The following is a 24,517-nucleotide window of genomic DNA, read 5'->3' on the forward strand; positions in this document are numbered from 1 at the left end:
GGAATAACTCCTTTGAGTGTATTGGCCACTTGTTTAATAAATAAGACAACCTGTTAGGTATCATCATCCTCATCTCTGATCTCACCTCTTAATCAAAGCAAGATTCACACAGTCATGTTCCTCCACATCTTCCCCTTTGGGGAGTCTGAAGAGGCTGATTTTCCTGGGAAGGCTATTAGACTGGTCATTGCCAGAACATATAACCATGTAAAAGCAAGACTCATACAGCTATGTTCATCCACGTATTTATTGAAGAGCCAGAAGAGGGGTGTTTGCTCTGAGACTGGTAATTAACAATAGATAGAAAGTGCAGAGAAGGACAACCAAACTGATAAGAAGCATGAAGGAGCTCAGCTATGAGGAAAGATTAGAGGAACTGAATCTATTCCCTCTATAGAAGAGGAGATTAAGGGGGGGATATGATCAACATGTACAAAGACATAAGTGGTCCATATAATGAACTTGGTGTTGAGTTATTCACTTTAAGGTCATCACAAAGGACAAGGGGGCACTCTTTACATCTAGAAGAAAAGAGATTTCATCTCCAAATACGGAAAGGTTTTTTCACAGTACGAGCTGTGAAAATGTGGAATAGACTCCCTCCAAAGGTGGTTCTGGAAAGCTCAGTAGATTGCTTTAAGAAAGCCCTGGATTCTTTCCTAAATGTACATAACATGACAGGGTACTAACATTTATAGGTAAAGTTGGATCCAAGGATCCAGGGAAAATCCGATTGCCTCTCGGAGGATAAGGACGCCATTTTTTCCCCTGCTGTAGCAAATTGGATCATGCTTTGCTGGGGACTAACCTAACTATGTAACTATGGGGGTGCATTAGTTGGATGATGAAGATTGGGGGGTGGAGTTGGATGTTGAAGATGGGGGGCTGGCGCTGGTGACCTGTACGCTGGTGTCTCCCAAAATGTCTGATAGGCTTACAAAAGTGTATATTACACATAGAGCATACTTGACCCCGCAAAGAATTACCAAATTCTGCCCCTCTCGCAGTTCTATGTGTTCCAGGTGTTTGATCTCTGCCGGCACCTTTGACCATCTTTTCTGGCAATGTCCTTGGATTCGAGGATACTGGTCGCAGGTCATCCAGTTCCTCCATGTTCAGATGGGCTCACCGCTGTCACTGGATCCCAGGCAATGCCTCCTGGGCTTATTTCCTGACACTGATATAGATAAATATATGCGGAAATGTCTTCATGAAACACTATTTGCAGCTAGAAAGATTATAGCCCAGAACTGGATTCAGGCCACTACCCCCACGCTAGCTGCCTGGCTTGCAGAAATTATTAACGCCTTACCTTACAAAAAAATTAACTACATTAATAGAGGATGCACGGGCAAGTATAACAAAATATGGGATAGATGGTTACAATCCTCTTTAATACCCCTTTCACACTTTGGTGCTTTGCAGGCGCTACAGTGCTAAAAATTGCACCTGCAAAGCACCCTGAAAGACCTGCTGCTGTGTCTCCAATGTGAAAGCCCCAAGGGCTTTCACACTGGAGCGGTGCGCTGGCAGGACGGTAAAAAAAGTCCTGCTAGCAACATCTTTGGAGCGGTGAAGGAGCAGTGTATACAAGGCAAGGCAGTCCACAAATGGAGCTCAGGAAGGGATAAATGTAAAGAAGGGACTCATAATGTATCTATATAAAACACTAACATTTATTTTGATAAAAAGCTACTTACAAAGGCAGGTCAAAAACAGCATGTAAACCAGATCAGCACAGTCAGCACTTCTGGCGGGCGTGATTACGTCACCGCAGTAACTACCTGTGAATAACCATTGACCTTAGACTCAAGTGATTGTAAAGCTTTTTGTATCATTTTTGTTTATGTAATACTTACAATGTACTTTTATCTAATAGAAAGCCCTAACCCTGAGTGGACATTATCCCCTGAGGAAGCCCATTTCAGAACAAAACTGGTTGGGATGTTCAAATGTACCGCAATAAAATAAGGACCATAATAATTGAGTCAAATTTATAAATGTTTTTACATGGATACATTATTTTAGCCTATTGCTTAAATAAATATTGAGTTTTTGAGGAATTCCTTGTCCAATCAATATATTGCACCTAAAAAGTCCTATTGAAATTTGCTTCTATTCATCTAAACACGCAGCATCTTAGGATTTGGGCATCACGCATATGGACTGTTTTGCACTGTGCACTTTTTTCATATGAATTTTCTTTGGATGGTTATGAAATTATCTATCTTGCATGAATTTTGCTTGTTGAAACAATTTGGATAGCGCAACACGTTTTTATGTTTATTAGCTGACTATATTTATATAGTGAGTGCAGCTATCACTGTTTTCGGTTTTAGTCACTGAAATACCTCTAGTTTTGACACTCTGCACAATCAGTTTTATTCTTTGACAATAAAAGAAAGATAAATCCAGGTTTTAGAGCAGCATATACTACCATCCAGGCTTTGAAGTTGATTTACTAAAGGCAAATATACTGTGTACTAGAAGTGCAGTTGCTCTAGATCTGAGGGGAAGCTCTGAAATGAGAGGGAAGCTCTGCTGATTTCTATCATCCAATCATGTGCAAGCAAAAATGCAGTTTTTTATTTTCCTTGCATGTTCCCTTCAGTACTAGAGCAACTGCTCTTGCAGTGCACGGACTATTTAGCTTTAGTAAATCAACCCCACTGTCTTTTTCAGGGAAGGTCTTGCATTTTTCAGCAGGACAATGCTAATCCGCATACTGCACCTATGACAATAGCATCTTAGGAATCGGAATCTTAGGAATAGGAATCTTAATAGAAGAGTCCAGTACTTAACCACTTGACGACCGCCTCACGCTGATATATGTCAGCAGAATGGCACGGGCAGGCAAGATCACGTACCTGGTATGTGATTGCCTTCCCGTGGGCAGGGGGTCCAATTGGACCCCCCCCCTCGGTGCCTGAGGCGGTCGCCTTTGGTCTGGCTGCGATCAGAGATGAGGGGGAGGCCATCCGATCGTGGCCCCCCCCTCGCGATCGCTCCCAGCCAATGAGATTCTTCCCCTGCCTCTGTGTAGTACACAGAGGCAGAGGATGTGATGTCATCTCTCCTCGGCTCGGCAGTTTCCGTTCCGGCGCCGAGGAGAGAAGACATCTAAGTGAGTTACACAACACATACACTTACAGTAGAACATGCCAGGCATACTTTACACCCCCGATCGCCCCCCGATCACCCCCCAATCACCCCCCCCCCCCCCGTCACACTGACACCAAGCAGTTTTTTTTCTGATTACTGCATGGTGTCAGTTTGTGACAATTAGTGTGGTAGGGCAGTTCGTATTAGCCCCCTGTAGGTCTAGGGTACCCCCCTAACCCCCCCATATAAAGTTTTAACCCCTTGATCACCCCCTGTCGCCAGTGTCGCTAAGCGATCATTTTTCGGATCGCTGTATTAGTGTCACTGGTGACGCTAGTTAGGGACGTAAATATTTAGGTTCGCTGTCAGCATCATATAGCGACAGGGACCCCCATATACTACCTAATAAATGTTTTAACCCCTTGATTGCCCCCTAGTTAACCCTTTCACCACTGATTACCGTATAACTGTTACGGGTGACGCTGAATAGTTTGTTTATTTTTTATAGTGTCAGGGCACCTGCCATTTATTACCTAATAAAGGTTTAGCCCCCTGATCACCCAGCGGTGATATGCGTCGCCCCAGGCAGCATCAGATTAGCGCCAGTACCGCTAACACCCACGCACGCAGCATACGCCTCCCTTAGTGGTATAGTATCTGAACGCATCAATATCTGATCCGATCAGATCTATACTAGCGTCCCCAGCAGTTTAGGGTTCCATAAAACGCAGTGTTAGCGGGATCAGCCCAGAAAGCTGCTAGCACCTGCGTTTTGCCCCCTCCGCCCAGCCCAGCCCAGCCCACCCAAGTGCAGTATCGATCGATCACTGTCACTTACAAAACACTAAACGCATAACTGCAGCGTTCGCAGAGTCAGGCCTGATCCCTGAGATCGCTAACAGTTTTTTTGGTAGCATTTTGGTGAACTGGTAAGCACCAGCCCCAAGCAGCGTCAGGTTAGCGCCAGTACCGCTAACACCCACGCACGCACCGTACACCTCCCTTAGTGGTATAGTATCTGAACGGATCAATATCTGATCCGATCAGATCTATACTAGCGTCCCCAGCAGTTTAGGGTTCCCAAAAACGCAGTGTTAGCAGGATCAGCCCAGATACCTGCTAGCACCTGCGTTTTGCCCCTCCGCCCGGCCCAGCCCAGCCCACCCAAGTGCAGTATCGATCGATCACTGTCACTTACAAAACACTAAAGGCTAAACTGCAGCGTTCGCAGAGTCAGGCCTGATCCCTGCGATCGCTAACAGTTTTTTTGGTAGCATTTTGGTGAACTGGTAAGCACCAGCCCCAAGCAGCGTCAGGTTAGCGCCAGTACCGCTAACACCCACGCACGCAGCGTACACCTCCCTTAGTGGTATAGTATCTGAACGGATCAATATCTGATCCGATCAGATCTATACTAGCGTCCCCAGCAGTTTAGGGTTCCCAAAAACGCAGTGTTAGCGGGATCAGCCCAGATACCTGCTAGCACCTGCGTTTTGCCCCTCCGCCCGGCCCAGCCCACCCAAGTGCAGTATCGATCGATCACTGTCACTTACAAAACACTAAACGCATAACTGCAGCGTTCGCAGAGTCAGGCCTGATCCCTGCGATCGCTAACAATTTTTTTGGTAGCGTTTTGTTGAACTGGCAAGCACCAGTGGCCTAGTACACCCCGGTCGTAGTCAAACCAGCACTGCAGTAACACTTGGTGACGTGGCGAGTCCCATAAGTGCAGTTCAAGCTGGTGAGGTGGCAAGCACAAGTAGTGTCCCGCTGCCACCAAGAAGAAGACAAACACAGGCCCGTCGTGCCCATAGTGCCCTTCCTGCTGCATTCGCCAATCCTAATTGGGAACCCACCACTACTGCAGCGCCTGTACTTCCCCCATTCACATCCCCAACCAAATGCAGTCGGCTGCATGAGAGGCATTTTCTTTATGTCCTCCCGAGTACCCCTACCCAACGAACCCCCCCAAAAAAGATGTTGTGTCTGCAGCAAGCGCGGATATAGGCGTGACACCCGCTATTATTGTCCCTCCTGTCCTGACAATCCTGGTCTTTGCATTGGTGAATGTTTTGAACGCTACCATACACTAGTTGAGTATTAGAGTAGGGTACAGCATTGCACAGACTAGGCACACTTTCACAGGGTCTTCCAAGATGCCATCGCATTTTGAGAGACCCGAACCTGGAACCGGTTACAGTTATAAAAGTTAGTTACAAAAAAAAGTGTAAAAAAAAAAAAAAATATATATATAAAATAAAAAAAAATAGTTGTCGTTTTATTGTTCTCTCTCTCTCTATTCTCTCTCTATTGTTCTGCTCTTTTTTACTGTACTCTATTCTGCAATGTTTTATTGTTATTATGTTTTATCATGCTTGCTTTTCAGGTATGCAATTTTTTATACTTTACCGTTTACTGTGTTTTATTGTTAACCATTTTTTTGTCTTCAGGTACGCCATTCACGACTTTGAGTGGTTATACCAGAATGATGCCTGCAGGTTTAGGTATCATCTTGGTATCATTCTTTTCAGCCAGCGGTCGGCTTTCATGTAAAAGCAATCCTAGCGGCTAATTAGCCTCTAGACTGCTTTTACAAGCAGTGGGAGGGAATGCCCTCCCACCGTCTTCCGTGTTTTTCTCTGGCTCTCCTGTCTCAACAGGGAACCTGAGAATGCAGACGGTGATTCAGCCAGCTGACCATAGAGCTGATCAGAGACCAGAGTGGCTCCAAACATCTCTATGGCCTAAGAAACCGGAAGCTACGAGCATTTCATGACTTAGATTTCGCCGGATGTAAACAGCGCCATTGGGAAATTGGGAAAGCATTTTATCACACCGATCTTGGTGTGGTCAGATGCTTTGAGGGCAGAGGAGAGATCTAGGGTCTAATAGACCCTAATTTTTTCAAAAAAGATTACCTGTCACTACCTATTGCTATCATAGGGGATATTTACATTCCCTGAGATAACAATAAAAATGATTAAAAAAATAAAATGAAAGGAACAGTTTAAAAATAAGATAAAAAAGCATAAAAATAATAAAGAAAAAAAAAAAAGCACCCCTGTCCCCCCTGCTCTCGCGCAAAGGCGAACGCAAGCGTCGGTCTGGCGTCAAATGTAAACAGCAATTGCACCATGCATGTGAGGTGTCACCGCGAACGTCAGATCGAGGGCAGTAATTTTAGCAGTAGACCTCTCTGTAAATCTAAAGTGGTAACCTGTAAAGGCTTTTAAAGGCTTTTAAAAATGTATTTAGTTTGTCGCCACTGCACGTTTGTGCGCAATTTTAAAGCATGTCATGTTTGGTATCCATGTACTCGGCCTAAGATCATCTTTTTTATTTCATCAAACATTTGGGCAATATAGTGTGTTTTAGTGCATTAAATTTTAAAAAAGTGTGTTTTTTCCCCAAAAAATGCGTTTGAAAAATCGCTGCACAAATACTGTGTGAAAAAAAAATGAAACACCCACTATTTTAATCTGTAGGGCATTTGCTTTAAAAAAATATATAATGTTTGGGGGTCCAAAGTAATTTTCTTGCAAAAAAAAATAATTTTTTCATGTAAACAAAAAGTGTCAGAAAGAGCTTTGTCTTCAAGTGGTTAGAAGAGTGGGTGATGTGTGACATAAGCTTCTAAATGTTGTGCATAAAATGCCAGGACAGTTCAAAACCCCCCCAAATGACCCCATTTTGGAAAGCAGACACCCCAAGCTATTTGCTGAGAGTCATGTTGAGTATTTTATATTGTGACACAAGTTGCGGAAAAGAGACAAATTTTTTTTTTTTTTTTTTTTTTTTTGCACAAAGTTTTCACTAAATGATATATTGCTCAAACATGCCATGGGAATATGTGAAATTACACCCCAAAATACATTCTGTTGCTTCTCCTGAGTACGGGGATACCACATGTGTGAGACTTTTTGGGAACCTAGGCGCGTACGGGACCCCGAAAACCAAGCACCGCCTTCAGGCTTTCTAAGGGCGTAAATTTTTGATTTCACTCTTCACTGCCTATCACAGTTTCGGAGGCCATGGAATGCCCAGGTGGCACGAACCCCCCCCTAATGACCCCATTTTGGAAAGTAGACACCCCAAGCTATTTGCTGAGAGGTATAGTGAGTATTTTGCAGACCTCACTTTTTTCTTGTCTTTCTTCATTTTCAAAAACAAATGAGAGCTGCAAAATACTCACCATGCCTCTCAGCAAATAGCTTGGGGTGTCTACTTTCCAAAATGGGGTCATTTGGGGGGGGTTTGTGCCACCTGGGCATTACATGGCCTCCGAAACTGTGATAGGCAGTGAAGAGTGAAATCAAAAATTTACACCCTTAGAAATCCTGAAGGCGGTGATTGGTTTTCGGGGCCCCATACACAGCTAGGCTCCCAAAAAGCCCCACACATGTGGTATCCCCATACTCAGGAGAAACAGCTAAATGTATTTTGGGGTGCAATTCCACATATGCCCATGGCCTGTGTGAGCAATATATCATTTAGTGACAACTTTGTGCAAAAAAAAAAGATTTGTCACTTTCCCGCAACTTGTGTCAAAATATAAAAAATTCCATGGACTCAACATGCCTCTCAGCAAATAGCTTGGGGTGTCTACTTTCCAAAATGGTGTCATTTGGGGGGGTTTGTGCCATCTGGGCATTTTATGGCCTTCAAAACTGTGATAGGTAGTGAGGCGTGAAATCAAAAATTTACGCCCTTAGAAATCCTGAAGGCGGTGATTGGTTTTCGGGGCCCCGTACGCGGCTAGGCTCCCAAAAAGTCCCACACATGTGGTATCCCCGTACTCAGGAGGAGCAGCTGAATGTATTTTGGGGTGCAATTCCACATAGGCCCATGGCCTGTGTGAGCAATATATCATTTAGTGACAACTTTTTGTAAATATTTTTTTTTTTTTTTTGTCATTATTCAATCACTTGGAACAAAAAAAAAATATTCAATGGGTTCAACATGCCTCTCAGCAATTTCCTTGGGGTGTCTACTTTCCAAAATGGGGTAATTTTGGGGGGGGGGGGTTGTACTGCCCTGCCATTTTAGCACCTCAAGAAATGACATAGGCAGTCATAAACTAAAAGCTGTGTAAATTCCAGAAAATGTACCATAGTTTGTAGACGCTATAACTTTTGCGCAAACCAATAAATATACGCTTATTGACATTTTTTTTTACCAAAGACATGTGGCCGAATACATTTTGTCCTAAATGTATGACTAAAATTGAGTTTATTGGATTTTTTTTATAACAAACAGTAGAAAATATCATTTTTTTTCAAAATTTTTGGTCTTTTTCCGTTTATAGCGCAAAAAATAAAAATGGCAGAGGTGATCAAATACCATCAAAAGAAAGCTCTATTTGTGGGAAGAAAAGGACGCAAATTTCGTTTGGGTACAGCATTGCATGACCGCGCAATTAGCAGTTAAAGTGACGCAGTGCCAAATTGGAAAAAGTCCTCTGGTCCTTAAGCAGCATAATGGTCCGGTCCTTAAGTGGTTAAAGTGGTTGTAAACCCCTTTTTTGGGACTTCTACCTATAGGTAAGCCTAGAATAAGGCTTACCTATAGGTAGTGGAAATATCTCCTAAACGTGCGCCGTTTAGGAGATATTGCACTTGTAGTCCGCCGATAAAGTGAACGGCACATGTGCGGGGAAGAAACTAAACTCCATGCTGTTTCTTCCCTAGCGTGTGCCGTTACTGTGCGCATGCGCGGGAGTGACGTCACGCAGCTCCGGGGAATCACGGAGTATGCGATGCATACTAGCCCATTATGCTTTTTATTTGCAGGCTATACAGGGAGCAAAAGAGGAAGTAAAACCCATCAGGGTTTACTTCCTCTTTAATTGGCCTGCCTGCAGTCTAGACTCTAGACCATAGGTGTGCACCTCAAAGCTCAAACACATACAGTGTTTGAGCTTTGAGGTGAAATTTTCCACGTTTTGTCATGTTACAACCAAAAACATAATTTTGGGGGGGGGGTTGGGCTTTTATGTGATAGTCCAACACAAAGTGGCACATAATTTTGAAGTGGAAGGAAAATTATAAATGGTTTTCAAAATTTTTTACAAATAAATATCTGAAAAGTGTGGCGTGTATTTGTATTCAGCCCCCCTGAGTCAATACTTTGTAGAACCACCTTTTGTTGCAATTACAGCTGCATGTCTTTTTGGGGATGTCTCTACCAGCTTTGCACATCTAGAGAGTGACATTTTTGTCCATTCTTCTTTGCAAAATAGCTCAAGCTCTGTCAGATTGGATGGAGAGCGTCTGTGAACAGCAATTTTCAAGTCTTGCCACAGATTATCGATTGGATTTAGGTCTGGACTTTGACTGGGCCATTCTAACACATGAAAATGCTTTGATCTAAAATAATAATTCCATTGTAGCTCTGGCTGTATGTTTAGGGTCGTTGTCCTGCTGGAAGGTGAACCTCCGCTCCAGTCTCAAGTCTTTTGCAGACTCTAACAGGGTTTCTTCTAAGATTGTCCTGTATTTGGCTCCATCCATCTTCCCATCAACTCTGACCAGCTTCCCTGTCCCTGCTGAAGAAAAGCATCCCCACAACATGATGCTGCCACCATCATGTTTCATGGTGGGGATGGTGTGTTCAGGGTGATGTGCAGTGGTAGCTTTCCACCACACACACGTTTTGCTTTTAGGCCAAAAAGTTCAATTTTGGTCTCATCTGACCAGAGCACCTTCTTCCACGTTTGCTGTGTCCCCCACATGGCTTCTTGCAAACTGCAAACGGAACTTCGTATGGCTTTCTTTCAATAATGATTTCCTTCTTGCCACTCTTTCATAAAGGGCAGATTTGTGGAGCGCACGACTAATACTTGTCCTATGGACAGATTCTCCCACCTGAGATGTGGATCTCTGCAGCTCCTCCAGAGTTACCATGGGCCTCTTGGCTGCTTCTCTGATTAATGCTCTCCTTGCCCGGCCTGTCAGTTTAGGTGGACGGCCATGTCTTGGTAGGTTTTCAGTTGTGCCATACTCTTTCCATTTTCGGATGATGGATTGAACGGTACTCTGTGAGATGTTCAAAGCTTGGGATATTTTTTTTATAACCTTACCCTGCTTTAAACTTCTCCACAACTTTATCCCTGACCTGTCTGGTGTGTTCCTTGACCTTCATGATGCTGTTTGTTCAGTAAGGTTCTCTAAAAAACCTCTCAGGGCTTCACAGAACAGCTGTATTTATACTGAGATTAAATTATATACAAGTAGACTCCATTTACTAATTAGGTGACTTCAGAAGGCAATTGGTTCCACTAGATTTTAGTTAGGGGTATCAGAGTAAAGGGGGCTGAATACAAATGCACACCACATTTTTCAGATATTTGTCAAAAAAAATGTGAAAACCATTTATAATTTTCCTTCCACTTCACAATTAGACCCTTTCACACCAAGGCCGTTTTGCAGGCGCTATAACGTTAAAAACAGCGCCTGCAATCCGCCCTCAAACAGCTGCTCCATTGTTTCCAGTGTGAAAGCCCAGGGGCTTTCGCATTGGAGCGGTGCGCTGGCAGGACATCAGGAAAAGTCCTGCCAGCAGCTTCTTTGGAGCGGTGAAGGAGCGGCGTGTTTACCGCTCATCCACCTCTGCTCACCATTGAAATCAATCTTATGTGGGGTCTTATGTGCAACTTTGTGTTGGTTTATCACATAAAATCCCAATAAAATACATTTACCTTTTTGGTTGTAACATGACAAAAATGTGGAAAATGTCAAGGGGGCACTGTATGTGTGTGTGCATGTGTATTTATACTGACGGTGTCAGTAGAGCAGTGGACAGTGTTAGTAGAGCAGGGCTGGGTGTCAGTATGGCAGTGGATGGTGTCAGTAGTTTTTATTTTTATTATTTTTTAGAATTTCATTTTTTAAATTAGTTTCTTACAAATTTTTTAGGAGCCCCGTTAGGGGGCTTTGGTGAAATAACTGGGGAATCTATGCTACACAGGGTGATTATGGTGTGCCCAGGCACACCTGGCACACCCTGTGCACTTGCCTATGGTCCAGACCTTTCACCAATTGAAAATATTTGGAGCATTTTCAAATGAAAAAAATGACAAAGAAGACCCATTGAGGGGGCATTGTGTACAGGGGGTAGAGGAGATTTGTACAGAGGGGGGCATTGTGTACAGGGGGTAGGGGGCATTGTGTACAGGGGGATTTGTACAGAGGGGGCATTGTGTACAGGGGGTAGGGGAGATTTGTACAGAGGAGGGCATTGTGTACAGGGGGTAGGGGGCATTTGTACAGAGGAGGGCATTGTGTACAGGGGGTAGGGGGATTTGTACAGAGGAGGGCATTGTGTACAGGGGGTAGGGGGGATTTGTACAGAGGGGGGCATTGTGTACAGGGGGTAGGGGGGATTTGTACAGAGGGGGGCATTGTGTACAGGGGGATTTGTACAGAGGGGGGCATTGTGTACAGGGGGTAGGGGAGATTTGTACAGAGGGGGGCATTGTGTACAGGGGGATTTGTACAGAGGGGGGCATTGTGTACAGGGGGTAGGGGGGATTTGTACAGAGGGGGGCATTGTGTACAGGGGGATTTGTACAGAGGGGGTATTGTGTACAGGGGGTAGGGGGGATTTGTACAGAGGGGGGCATTGTGTACAGGGGGATTTGTACAGAGGGGGGCATTGTGTACAGGGGGTAGGGGGGATTTGTACAGAGGAGGGCATTGTGTACAGGGGTAGGGGGGATTTGTACAGAGGGGGGCATTGTGTACAGGGGGTAGGGGGGATTTGTACAGAGGGGGGCATTGTGTACAGGGGGATTTGTACAGAGGAGGGCATTGTGTACAGGGGGTAGGGGATTTGTACAGAGGGGGGCATTGTGTACAGGGGGTAGGGGGGATTTGTACAGAGGGGGGCATTGTGTACAGGGGGTAGGGGGGATTTGTACAGAGAGGGGCATTGTGTACAGGGGGTAGGGTGGATTTGTACAGAGGGGGGCATTGTGTACAGGGGGTAGGGGGGATTTGTACAGAGGAGGGCATTGTGTACAGGGGGTAGGGGGGATTTGTACAGAGGGGGGCATTGTGTACAGGGGTTAGGGGGGATTTGTACAGAGGAGGGCATTGTGTACAGGGGGTAGGGGGGATTTGTACAGAGGGGGGCATTGTGTACAGGGGGTAGGGGGGATTTGTACAGAGGAGGGCATTGTGTACAGGGGGTAGGGGGGATTTGTACAGAGGAGGGCATTGTGTACAGGGGGATTTGTACAGAGGGGGCATTGTGTACAGGGGGTAGAGGGGATTTGTACAGAGGGGGGATTGTGTACAGGGGGTAGGGGGGATTTGTACAGAGGGGGGCATTGTGTACACGGGGTAGGGGGATTTGTACAGAGGAGGGCATTGTGTACAGGGGGATTTGTACAGAGGGGGGCATTGTGTACAGGGGGTAGGGGGGATTTGTACAGAGGGGGCATTGTGTACAGGGGGTAGAGGGGATTTGTACAGAGGAGGGCATTGAGTACAGGGGGTAGGGGGGATTTGTACAGAGGAGGGCATTGAGTACAGGGGGTAGGGGAATTTGTACACAAGGGGGCATTGTGTTTCATTGTTTTTAACCAGAATACATTATTATTATTATTATATGCTTTTAGTGGGGTCTCCTCCTGCAATCAATCTCTGGGGCTCCCGCTGATTTTCTCCCATCTGCTCACTATTGACCAGAGAAGCGGGTGTGAATGTGGCCTAATGATTTGTGAATAGTTACTGAGCTGCAATAATGGGGCTTTGAACTTGTTTCCACTATATTTAAAAACACAAATTTCCTTCTGTATTGCAGAGTGCAGGAAGTCCTGAGAAGACATCTTCTTATAGTGAAGTGTTTGCAGGTGACAGGGTGTCAGTGACGTGCACTGCGCATGCTCCGGTTCGCACAGGTCAAGCGGCTGCTGAGCGGGCGCACGCGCACTGGCACCCCTCCCCGTTGTTCTAGAGGGCACATATCGATAGAACACCGGTGAGATGGTTTGCCCAGCTGGGCTGGGAGTGGTAACCTTACGCTCCAAATGCCCCGCCTCCTTCGCAGCGCGCCGTAGCGCGCCCAAATCTATTTGTAACGCCCACAGGGTGACCCGGCGTCACGTGGAGCTGACCGCGCCCCTCCCTTCCCCCACTTCCGGTGCAGCTCGGGATGTGGCGCTCGTGACGTCATTTGGTCCGCGTTGGAAGCGCTGCCGGGCTGAGCGTGACGTGGCAGAGAGACGAGTATCCGCCGGGCTCAGAGCACAGCACAGAGCGGACTGAGAGCAGCGAGCCGCCACCACCACCATGGGCCTCACCATCTCCTCCCTCTTCTCCCGGCTCTTCGGAAAGAAACAGATGCGAATTCTGATGGGTGAGTGGCCGGGGCCTGCGACTGACATCCACCTGAGGGGGGAGAGACTGACACCCAGATACATGGAGGGGGGGGGGACACACATATCTCTACATGGAGGGGGGGGGACACACATATCTCTACATGGAGGGGGGGGGACACACATATCTCTACATGGAGGGGGGGGGACACACATATCTCTACATGGAGGGGGGGGACACACATATCTCTACATGGAGGGGGGGGACACACACATATCTCTACATGGAGGGGGGACACACACACATATCTCTACATGGAGGGGGGGGACACACACACATCTCTACATGGAGGGGGGAACACACATATCTCTACATGGAGGGGGGGGACACACACATATCTCTACATGGAGGGGGGGGGACACACACATATCTCTACATGGAGGGGGGGGACACACACATATCTCTACATGGAGGGGGGGGACACACACATATCTCTACATGGAGGGGGGGGACACACACATATCTCTACATGGAGGGGGGAACACACACATATCTCTACATGGAGGGGGGGGGACACACACATATCTCTACATGGAGGGGGGGGACACACACATATCTCTACATGGAGGGGGGGGACACACACATATCTCTACATGGAGGGGGGGGGACACACACATATCTCTACATGGAGGGGGGGGACACACACATATCTCTACATGGAGGGGGGGGACACACACATATCTCTACATGGAGGGGGGGGACACACACATATCTCTACATGGAGGGGGGGGACACACACATATCTCTACATGGAGGGGGGGGACACACACATATCTCTACATGGAGGGGGGGGACACACACATATCTCTACATGGAGGGGGGGGACACACACATATCTCTACATGGAGGGGGGGGACACACACATATCTCTACATGGAGGGGGGGGACACACACATATCTCTACATGGAGGGGGGGGACACACACATATCTCTACATGGAGGGGGGGGACACACACATATCTCTACATGGAGGGGGGGGACACACACATATCTCTACATGGAGGGGGGGGACACACACATATCTCTACATGGAGGGGGGGGACACACACATCTACATGGAGGACACACACATCTACATGGAGAGGGGGGGGGGGGCGCACACACACAGATCTACATGGAGGGGGGGGGACACACACAGCTCTACATGGAGGAGGGGGGGGGGGGGACGACACACAGCTCTACATGGAGGAGGGGGGGGACACGCACACAGCTCTACATGGAGGAGGGGGGGGACACACGCACACAGCTCTACATGGAGGAGGGGGGACACACGCACACAGCTCTACATGGAGGAGGGGGGGACACACGCACACAGCTCTACATGGAGGAGGGGGGGACACACGCACACAGCTCTACGAGGGGGGGGGACACACGCACACAGCTCTACGAGGGGGGGGGACACACGCACACAGCTCTATGAGGGGGGGGGGACACACGCACACAGCTCTATGAGGGGGGGGGGACACACGCACACAGCTCTACGAGGGGGGGGGGGACACACGCACACAGCTCTACGAGGGAGGGGGGACACACGCACACAGCTCTACGAGGGAGGGGGGACACACGCACACAGCTCTACGAGGGAGGGGGGACACACACGCACACAGCTCTACGAGGGAGGGGGGACACACACGCACACAGCTCTACGGGGGGGGGGACACACACGCACACAGCTCTACGGGGGGGGGACACACACGCACACAGCTCTACGAGGGGGGGGGACACGCACACAGCTCTACGTGGGGGAGGGGGACACGCACACAGCTCTACGAGGGGGAGGGGGACACGCACACAGCTCTACGAGGGGGAGGGGGACACGCACACAGCTCTACGAGGGGGAGGGGGACACGCACACAGCTCTACGAGGGGGAGGGGGACACGCACACAGCTCTACGAGGGGGAGGGGGACACGCACACAGCTCTACGAGGGGGAGGGGGACACGCACACAGCTCTACGAGGGGGAGGGGGACACGCACACAGCTCTACGAGGGGGAGGGGGACACGCACACAGCTCTACGAGGGGGAGGGGGACACGCACACAGCTCTACGAGGGGGAGGGGGACACGCACACAGCTCTACGAGGGGGAGGGGGACACGCACACAGCTCTACGAGGGGGAGGGGGACACGCACACAGCTCTACGAGGGGGAGGGGGACACGCACACAGCTCTACGAGGGGGAGGGGGACACGCACACAGCTCTACGAGGGGGAGGGGGACACGCACACAGCTCTACGAGGGGGAGGGGGACACGCACACAGCTCTACGAGGGGGAGGGGGACACGCACACAGCTCTACGAGGGGGAGGGGGACACGCACACAGCTCTACGAGGGGGAGGGGGACACGCACACAGCTCTACGAGGGGGAGGGGGACACGCACACAGCTCTACGAGGGGGAGGGGGACACGCACACAGCTCTACGAGGGGGAGGGGGACACGCACACAGCTCTACGAGGGGGAGGGGGACACGCACACAGCTCTACGAGGGGGAGGGGGACACGCACACAGCTCTACGAGGGGGAGGGGGACACGCACACAGCTCTACGAGGGGGAGGGGGACACGCACACAGCTCTACGAGGGGGAGGGGGACACGCACACAGCTCTACGAGGGGGAGGGGGACACGCACACAGCTCTACGAGGGGGACACGCACACAGCTCGGGGAGGGGGACACGCACACAGCTCGGGGAGGGGGACACGCACACAGCTCGGGGAGGGGGACACGCACACAGCTCGGGGAGGGGGACACGCACACAGCTCGGGGAGGGGGACACGCACACAGCTCGGGGAGGGGGACACGCACACAGCTCGGGGAGGGGGACACGCACACAGCTCGGGGAGGGGGACACGCACACAGCTCGGGGAGGGGGACACGCACACAGCTCGGGGAGGGGGACACGCACACAGCTCGGGGAGGGGGACACGCACACAGCTCGGGGAGGGGGACACGCACACAGCTCGGGGAGGGGGACACGCACACAGCTCTACGAGGGGGAGGGGGACACGCACACAGCTCTACGAGGGGGAGGGGGACACGCACACAGCTCTACGAGGGGGAGGGGGACACGCACACAGCTCTACGAGGGGGAGGGGGACACGCACACAGCTCTACGAGGGGGAGGGGGACACGCACACAGCTCTACGAGGGGGAGGGGGACACGCACACAGCTCTACGAGGGGGAGGGGGACACGCACACAGCTCTACGAGGGGGAGGGGGACACGCACACAGCTCTACGAGGGGGAGGGGGACACGCACACAGCTCTACGAGGGGGAGGGGGACACGCACACAGCTCTACGAGGGGGAGGGGGACACGCACACAGCTCTACGAGGGGGAGGGGGACACGCACACAGCTCTACGAGGGGGAGGGGGACACGCACACAGCTCTACGAGGGGGAGGGGGACACGCACACAGCTCTACGAGGGGGAGGGGGACACGCACACAGCTCTACGAGGGGGAGGGGGACACGCACACAGCTCTACGAGGGGGAGGGGGACACGCACACAGCTCTACGAGGGGGAGGGGGACACGCACACAGCTCTACGAGGGGGAGGGGGACACGCACACAGCTCTACGAGGGGGAGGGGGACACGCACACAGCTCTACGAGGGGGAGGGGGACACGCACACAGCTCTACGAGGGGGAGGGGGACACGCACACAGCTCTACGAGGGGGAGGGGGACACGCACACAGCTCTACGAGGGGGAGGGGGACACGCACACAGCTCTACGAGGGGGAGGGGGACACGCACACAGCTCTACGAGGGGGAGGGGGGTGCACGCGCGGATCTCCATGGAGGGGGGGGGGCGCAAATTACAATCACCTACATGGAGGGGGGTAGGGAGACTGTTAAAATATTCCAATGTTGATTGATCACTCTCCTCATCAATAGTGATAAATATAGAGGGTAGTCATTGGGCTCTTTTCATTTAAGGATCTCTTTTGGGGGGACATCTCTAAGGCCCCTTTCACACTGGAGCGGTTTTAAGGTGGTATTGCGCTAAAAATACCGCCTGAAAACCGCCCCTAAACAGCCTCCACTGTTCAGTGTGAAAGCCCGAGGGCCTTCACACTGAAGCGGTGCGCTCGCAGGACGGTAAAAAAAGTCCTGCGAGCCGCTTCTTTGGAGCGGGGAAGGAGCGGTGTATTCACCGCTCCTAAACCACTCCTGCCCATTGAAATCAATGGGACAGCGCGGCTATACCGCGGTAATACCGCGGCTATAGCCGCGCTGTACGAGCTGATTTAACCCTTTTTCGACCGCCAGCAGGGGTTAAAACCGAACCGCTATCGGCCGAATACCGCTGCAAGAACGACGGTACAGCAGCGCTAAAAATAGCGCTGTTGTACCGCCGACGCCCCCACCGCCCCAGTGTGAAAGGGGCCTAAGTCTCATTTTGCTGAATATCACTGACTATGTAGATACAGATCCTTATCCTGGTGTGTGACCTCCATGTCTCCTATTTCTGGGTGAGATTCCCAGACATCCTCTCCTCCCGGACACATCATCAGAGACTTCTATATATCTGAGAAGGATGAACCTGTGTGATGTGAGGACTGGCATACAGTATTAGAGCACTTTCACACTGGGGCGTTGGGGGCGTCGGTGGTAAAGCGCCCCTTTTTTTAGCGGTATTTTTTGACTGCTAGCGGGACGCTTTTGACTCCTACTAGCGGCTGAAAAAGGGTTAAAAGTTCCGCTCCCGCAGGACTTATTTTAGCGTCCCGCAAGCGCACCGTTCTGGTGTGGAAGCCTGAAGGCTTTCACACTGGAGTGACAGGAGAGGTGCTTTACAGGTGCTGTTTTTAGCGCCTGTAAAGCGCCTCACTGCCGGTTCACACGGGCGACTTGTCAGGCGACCTAGCCGCCTTACAAGTCGCCTCCCGTTCTGTACAATGGAACCGTTCTAATAGGAGTGACGCAAGTCGCTCCGACTTAGAAAAAGGTTCCTGTACTACTTCGGGGGCGACTTGCATAGACTTCTATACAGAAGTCGTTTTGCAAGTTGCCGCGGAAGTCATTTGCATGTCGCCTCGCTGAGTCGTGCTGGCCCAGTGTGAACCGGGGCTCAGTGTTAAAGTAGTCTTAGTGCCGGTTCACACGGGGGCGACTTGTCAGGCGACCTAGACGCCTGACAAGTTGCCTCCCGTTCTGTACAATGGAACCGTTCTAATAGGAGCGACGCAAGTTGCTCCGACTTAGAAAAAAGTTCCTGTACTTCTTTTGGGGCGACTTGCATAGACTTCTATACAGAAGTCGTTTTGCAAGTCGCCGTGGATGTCGTGTGCAGGTCGCCTCGAGGCGACTTGCAAGTCGTGCCGCCCCTAGTGTGAACCGAGCCTTAGAGGTTCTATCTGAGTGAGAGGACCTGGCCTTGTGCACACTCTTCAATAAAACTTTATTTAAATAAGTATGTTGGCAGGTGTTTGGCAAAAACATAATATCATGACGAGTGATCACCCTTGTCCTGTTAACACTATGCATACATATGTAGGGGGCCAAAGATTTCCATACTACATCTCCCCCCTCCACACAATCGAGGGATATTTCCCACCTCTGTGTATTGTATTCTGACAGATGGCTCCTGACTGTAGACTTTTTTAAATAAAGTTTTTTTTAAAGATTTTGCACAAGGCCGGACACTTTTGTTTTTAATTTTGTTCTGTAAAATGCACAAAGCTGTCCAATGAAAGCTTTAGCTACAGAGCCAATGCCTGTTGTGACCAATCAGATCGCTTGTTAAATCCATTTCAGAGACTTGTAAGGGAAATACATGGATAGGTGGGGCTTTAGTGGTGTGTGTAGATGATCCCCATAGGTGTATGCAGTAGGGTTATAAGGTGAGGACAATGTGTGCTTACCACTCGCCACCGTAAGAGGCCAGCGTCTTGCTATGCTCATAGGGATAAAGGTGGTGATTAGATTGGCTCGCTCAGTAGCGCCATCGAACAGAAGCTGTAAAGAAGGGAATTTTTTTTCCCTTTTTTTTTACTGGTTTCAATAAAGCTGATGACATAAAGTCTGTGTCTCTGTGACAATGTTGGTGGAGTTACCCCAGTGTCAGGTGATTTATCCACCAGATGCTCCTATACATTGGTATTGTTTGAGGGCTTGTTAACACAGTGTGGTGACTGGTGTTTTCTGCACTGCAGTCCCCACTAGGACATGTAAATAAGTTGTTTGTCATGTGTCCCATTCACACTGCAGCACAGCTTGTTGCGTTGAGCTATGGTAAAATGCAGACGTAGTTTTGTAATGAAACGCGCACCGTACTGCTGTGCGGAGACACTTTGTGCGCTTCAAATAAAGTTAGAAAAAAAAAAGTAAACTAATGTTATGGGTTGAAAATGCACATCACACTGCCCCCTCATGGTGGGTCGCTGTAGCTAAAAATTGACAGCTACTTGCATGCTAAAATTGAGCATTTAGCTTGTGAGATGTGTGAACAAGCCTTTTGAGAAGTTTTGAAATTGAAGGTGAAGTGTATTGACATTGCATTTGTATGAGAACCCAGATTTATCATGCATAACCGCCTCTGAATTACATGCATTTAGACAAAGTGCTAAAGAGTAAAGAAAGAGGAGCTCCTTTTTTTTTTTTTTTTTTTTTTTTTTTTTTTGTTAGCAGCTACAAATACTTTTAAAAATTGGGTACTTACCAGTGCTGCCATCTTGGGTATGGGAGTGAAAGCTGTTGCTTTTACTGGGAACAGCCAGCTCCCCATTTTGCATGCACAATCTTATGTAGTGCTTTGTGAATGGTCGTGTAGCCTCCTGGGATAGATGACATGTCCCAGGAGGCTGCGAAGGGCAGGTAGAGGGATGCTGTTTTTGCCTAGGCAAGAAAATCCTGTATCTCCGTTATAAGCAGGGCAGAGGGTGTGACTCACTTTTTGAGTCAAGTCCTGCTTTATGGTACTTTCACACTGCGCTGTAGCAACTCCCTGTAAAAACGTGTATGGGTTTTTACCGCAGCTTTGCTGTGTTTCAGGTGCATTTGCTGTGCATTTATGGGTTGTCTGCACCCGTGAAAAATGGATGTGTGATTTAAACACATCAAAATCGCAGTGTGTTTGCCGCTATTTTCATTCATTTCAATGGGAAGCTGCGTTTTAGTGCACCATAGATGTAGCATTCAGGACTTTTCAAAACACGCTGCATCAGTAACCCAGTGGTGTAAAAAGTCCCATAGGATTTAAAGGGAAACCTTTTTGTTTTTCTTGCTAGGGAAAAACGCAGGAAAAACATATCTGTGTGAAAGAGCCCTTAAGGTTGTCATAGGTGGCTCAGATTTTGAGTTGATGTCCCTGATGGCACCACCCAGATCAAGTCAATATTTAAATTTATACTGGAGGAGTTGAGTGGATACCTGTGAAAATTAGCTGAAGTGAATTACCAATTAGGTTTTCGGACAGCCATGGGTGCTGACTCTCCGAATCCAATAGCCGGCTCGCTTTTACTATTCGATCTCATTCACTCAGTCCACAGGCTGGACTAGAGAAATGGTAAAGGCTAAGTTCACCTCTCCAAACATGTTACACCTATATTTAGGGTGTAACATGTGCAACTCAATCACACACGTGGGGAATCTTCTCCCCGCATCCGCTGTCACAATTGGGAGGGGGGGGGGGAGCGCAGCTATATGGGGCTATGGCCACATCAGTCATTGACTGTTTCTTGTAAATAATAAGAATACAAGTACCATCAACCATTGCAGCTGACGGCATATGATCCTTCTCGTAGTTCATTGATTTACTTGCTCTAAAAATAAATACCTGCCTGCACAAGATGTACAGGTAGACAGCTATCCTGAGAGTATGCAGGAGCCTGGCGTGGGTGCGATTCTCTGCAGGCTCCTTTAGAAAAAAATAATGCATACGTTTTTACCTGCAAAAAAATATATTTTTTTTATTTTTTTTTTTATTTTTTCTAAATGGTGAACTTCTCCTTTAACATGTGTCTAGCCTTATGCTGATTATGTTCTCTTGGCTGAGTGGTGATGCAGCTTCCACATTGTCATAGATCTGCGCGGACTGGTGTGGTGTTGGGTTCAGACATTATCGGCCTGTGAATGTCAGCTGATTGGACACTCCAGGATTTTCTTCCGTCGCCTTAAGTACTTGGCCCACGCCCTCTGGGATATCCACATCACTTCCAGTCTGAGCAGCAGGTTCCCAGCTCATCCACCCTTTTGTTATACAGGAATGTGACACATCAGACATCCAACGTGCCAATCTGTGTGAGAATGGGACGATCCAGTCTTGCCCTTTGCTTCCACAATGTGTGTTCATTCAGGCAACCTTGTGTTATCTGTTCATCTTCCTGTTCCAGGATTCCTTTGTGATGTGGAAGGAGGGAAGCCATTGATTCCCTCAATAAGATAGCTTTTAAATTTTTCTTTTTATAGTACAGATGTAATGTACAGTGTAAAATCATGGGATGGTTTACATTTTTGCAGTGTTAAGGCCAAATTAAATAAGTCTGTAATGCTGGGAAGCAGGATATTTGCAGTCATATGGTATGACTGATGAGGGTTGGTATGTTATCTGCTGCTTAATATATACAGGAGAATGACTTGAACCATCTTTCCAGCAGGAACTTGGATTACTTTCAGTTGGGAGTGCCCTGGATTGCGAAAGATTACTTTTTTTTTCAGATTATTCCTAACAGTTACCCTCTCTCTAATAAGAAACCTATATCCTGTTCTAGTAATCCCTTAGATCCACTGTACCTGTTTAGTATGCAATCTAAAGCTGGCTTTATGGGGCGGGCCTGGAGGACTCACCCAGAAGTAGGAGCCAGTACTATGTAACCTGCATATGATGGCTTAAAGTGTTACTAAACTCAAAATGATATATATATATATATATCTCTATATATCTATCGTGTTATACTTGCCTGCTCAGTGGCCCGTTCCTCCTCTTCTGGGGTCCCTGGTGGCTATCTTGGCTCCTCTTCTGCGGGTACTACAATAGCCAGCCACTGGCTATGGGGAATTGTAGTCCCTGCGTTCCCGAGCTGTCTATGGAGCTGCACTCCATAGACTTAAACAGCTGGACCCATGCCCACCCCCCACTTTCTCTGACAGCGGCAAGAGCCAATGGCTGCTGCTCCAATGCTGTGTAAGGGGAGACAAGATGCAGCCCTGCACAGCACTGATCTCTTCTCCACTCCCCCCCTTCACACAGGGAAGGGGAGGCACAGGGACACTGAACTGTTTCTTTACCTTAATGCAAGCATAGCATTAAGGTAAACTTTTTTTAGGTTTAGTAACACTTTAAAGGTATATGGTTAAAGTTGAACTCCAGACGCCTCCTTTGGGGGGGGGGGGGTCTTAACAAGATTGCCCTGCTTGCAGAGGTATCTAAATAGGGTGGTAAAGATTTGCTATGGGTACATGTTCTGGTAGTCTTAACTTTATTGAAGTGAAACGGGAGTACCTTTTATGCCCATGCTGTATGGCAATCTTTAGCTGTACCTCAGCCTTTCTGTACCTTTAAAGTGGTGCTTGTCTGCCCCAATGCAAGTAATGAGGTTCTGAACCAAGAAGCTTCTTGGATAAGCATGTAGAGAACTAAGGACTTTGTTTTCCTACTGTGGACACCCCATAAGGATAATTCTCTATGGACTTGAACTGAATGTGGGATAGTGTGTTGCATCCCTGACGAGCACCACCGCATTGCTTAATGTTTAAACTGAAAACAGGATTGTTGTAAGGCATTGACTGCATTGTATTTGCCATAAATGTGAAGAATGTTACCACCAGTATTTGGAACTGTTTTTTGCTACATTCAGAAACCTGTAAAATTATGAAAATGCACCATTTGCCTGGCTTTGTGTCTCCTGAGAAACTTTAAAACAGGGCTGCTGGTGAACACAGTTCACTCATAAGGACGTGGGGGCAAGCCATCTTGGGATGGGGAGCGATGGTGTCCGGAAGATGGAGGTTGCAAGGGTGGGTGAGTTGGGATACACCCCAGCAGTTCTGTGGCACCCAATTCCCAGTTTGTCCACTAGCTTGCACCTTCTGTTAGGTTAGAAAAAGTGTGTGCTTGGATGGAGACCTGTGCTGGAGTAGAGTTGGGACCCTGTTTGCAGTCATGTAGTCCTGGAATGGTGCTGCTGAGCCCTTGGTGCATGTTCCGCCGAGGGTTGTGGATTCTCCTTCAGATCAAGCCATGACAAATGGAGGACTTGCCTGTTGGGATAAAGAACGAAGACGTACCCATTGCTTTACTGCGTGAGGAAGCAATAGAGGAACTAGCAGTTGTACGACGGGCTTCCTCTGCTGCCAGTGAGTCATCTATGAAGCCAGGGGCTTTGTGATTCAGAGACCTTTATCGTTGTTCTTCTATAGCCCTGGAAATGGAAGCTTCTACTGCTGATAGTAGTTCCTGGGTTTCCCCCCCCACTGTTTTTCCGTGGAAGAGTAGGGACTGGTGGGCATATGCCTTGCCCTAAATTCATACCTCCAGCAGGAGAGGAATATAATTTAAGGTTGACTTGTCTATTCCGCTTTTGCACCAGACGGATGGAAAATAGGACCTCCATCCATCTGGATTTTGGCAAAGAGGATCAGATAGCAGCGGGTGTCAGCGGACATGTCACCGCTAACATCCGCTGCTCCATAGGAGTGAATGGAGCGTCCGATCAGGTCCTTCTGAAAAACCGACAGGCGAACCTGATCGGCCACCCCGTGTGAAAGGGACTTTACAGCTTGTGTCCATGATAAATTTAACAGCCTTTCCTATCAATCTGATGTTCATAAAGCCTGATAAAACAAGGTGTGTATTCTTCTCGGGACAGGTTGGACTTTCATTTGGTGGTAAATAGTGGATATCTCCGAGGGGGTGTGGTGTTTTTGTTTTTTTAACCACTTCAATACTGGGCACTTGTATACCTTCCTGCCCAGATCAATTTTCAGCTTTCAGCGCTGTCGCACTTTGAATGACAATTGCGCAGTCATACAACACTGTACCCAAACAAAATTTTATCATTTTGTTCCTACAAATAGAGATTTCTTTTGGTGGTATT

At 48.5% G+C, this 24,517-nt stretch overlaps 1 protein-coding gene across 1 annotated transcript in view; it reads left to right on the forward strand.

Annotated features, from left to right (window-relative positions):
- The first annotated feature begins 13,208 nt into the window (after positions 1-13,208).
- Positions 13,209-24,517, forward strand: part of ARF4 (ARF GTPase 4) — a 39,089-nt gene continuing 27,780 nt past the window's right edge. The window contains exon 1 of the mRNA XM_073592247.1: positions 13,209-13,461. Within this exon, the coding sequence (XP_073448348.1) occupies positions 13,395-13,461 (67 nt within the window). The 5' untranslated portion in view covers positions 13,209-13,394. The remainder of the gene's footprint in view (positions 13,462-24,517) is intronic.

This window comes from Aquarana catesbeiana, linkage group LG07, assembly GCF_042186555.1.
Source record: "Aquarana catesbeiana isolate 2022-GZ linkage group LG07, ASM4218655v1, whole genome shotgun sequence".
In the NCBI taxonomy this organism is placed as follows: domain Eukaryota; kingdom Metazoa; phylum Chordata; class Amphibia; order Anura; family Ranidae; genus Aquarana; species Aquarana catesbeiana.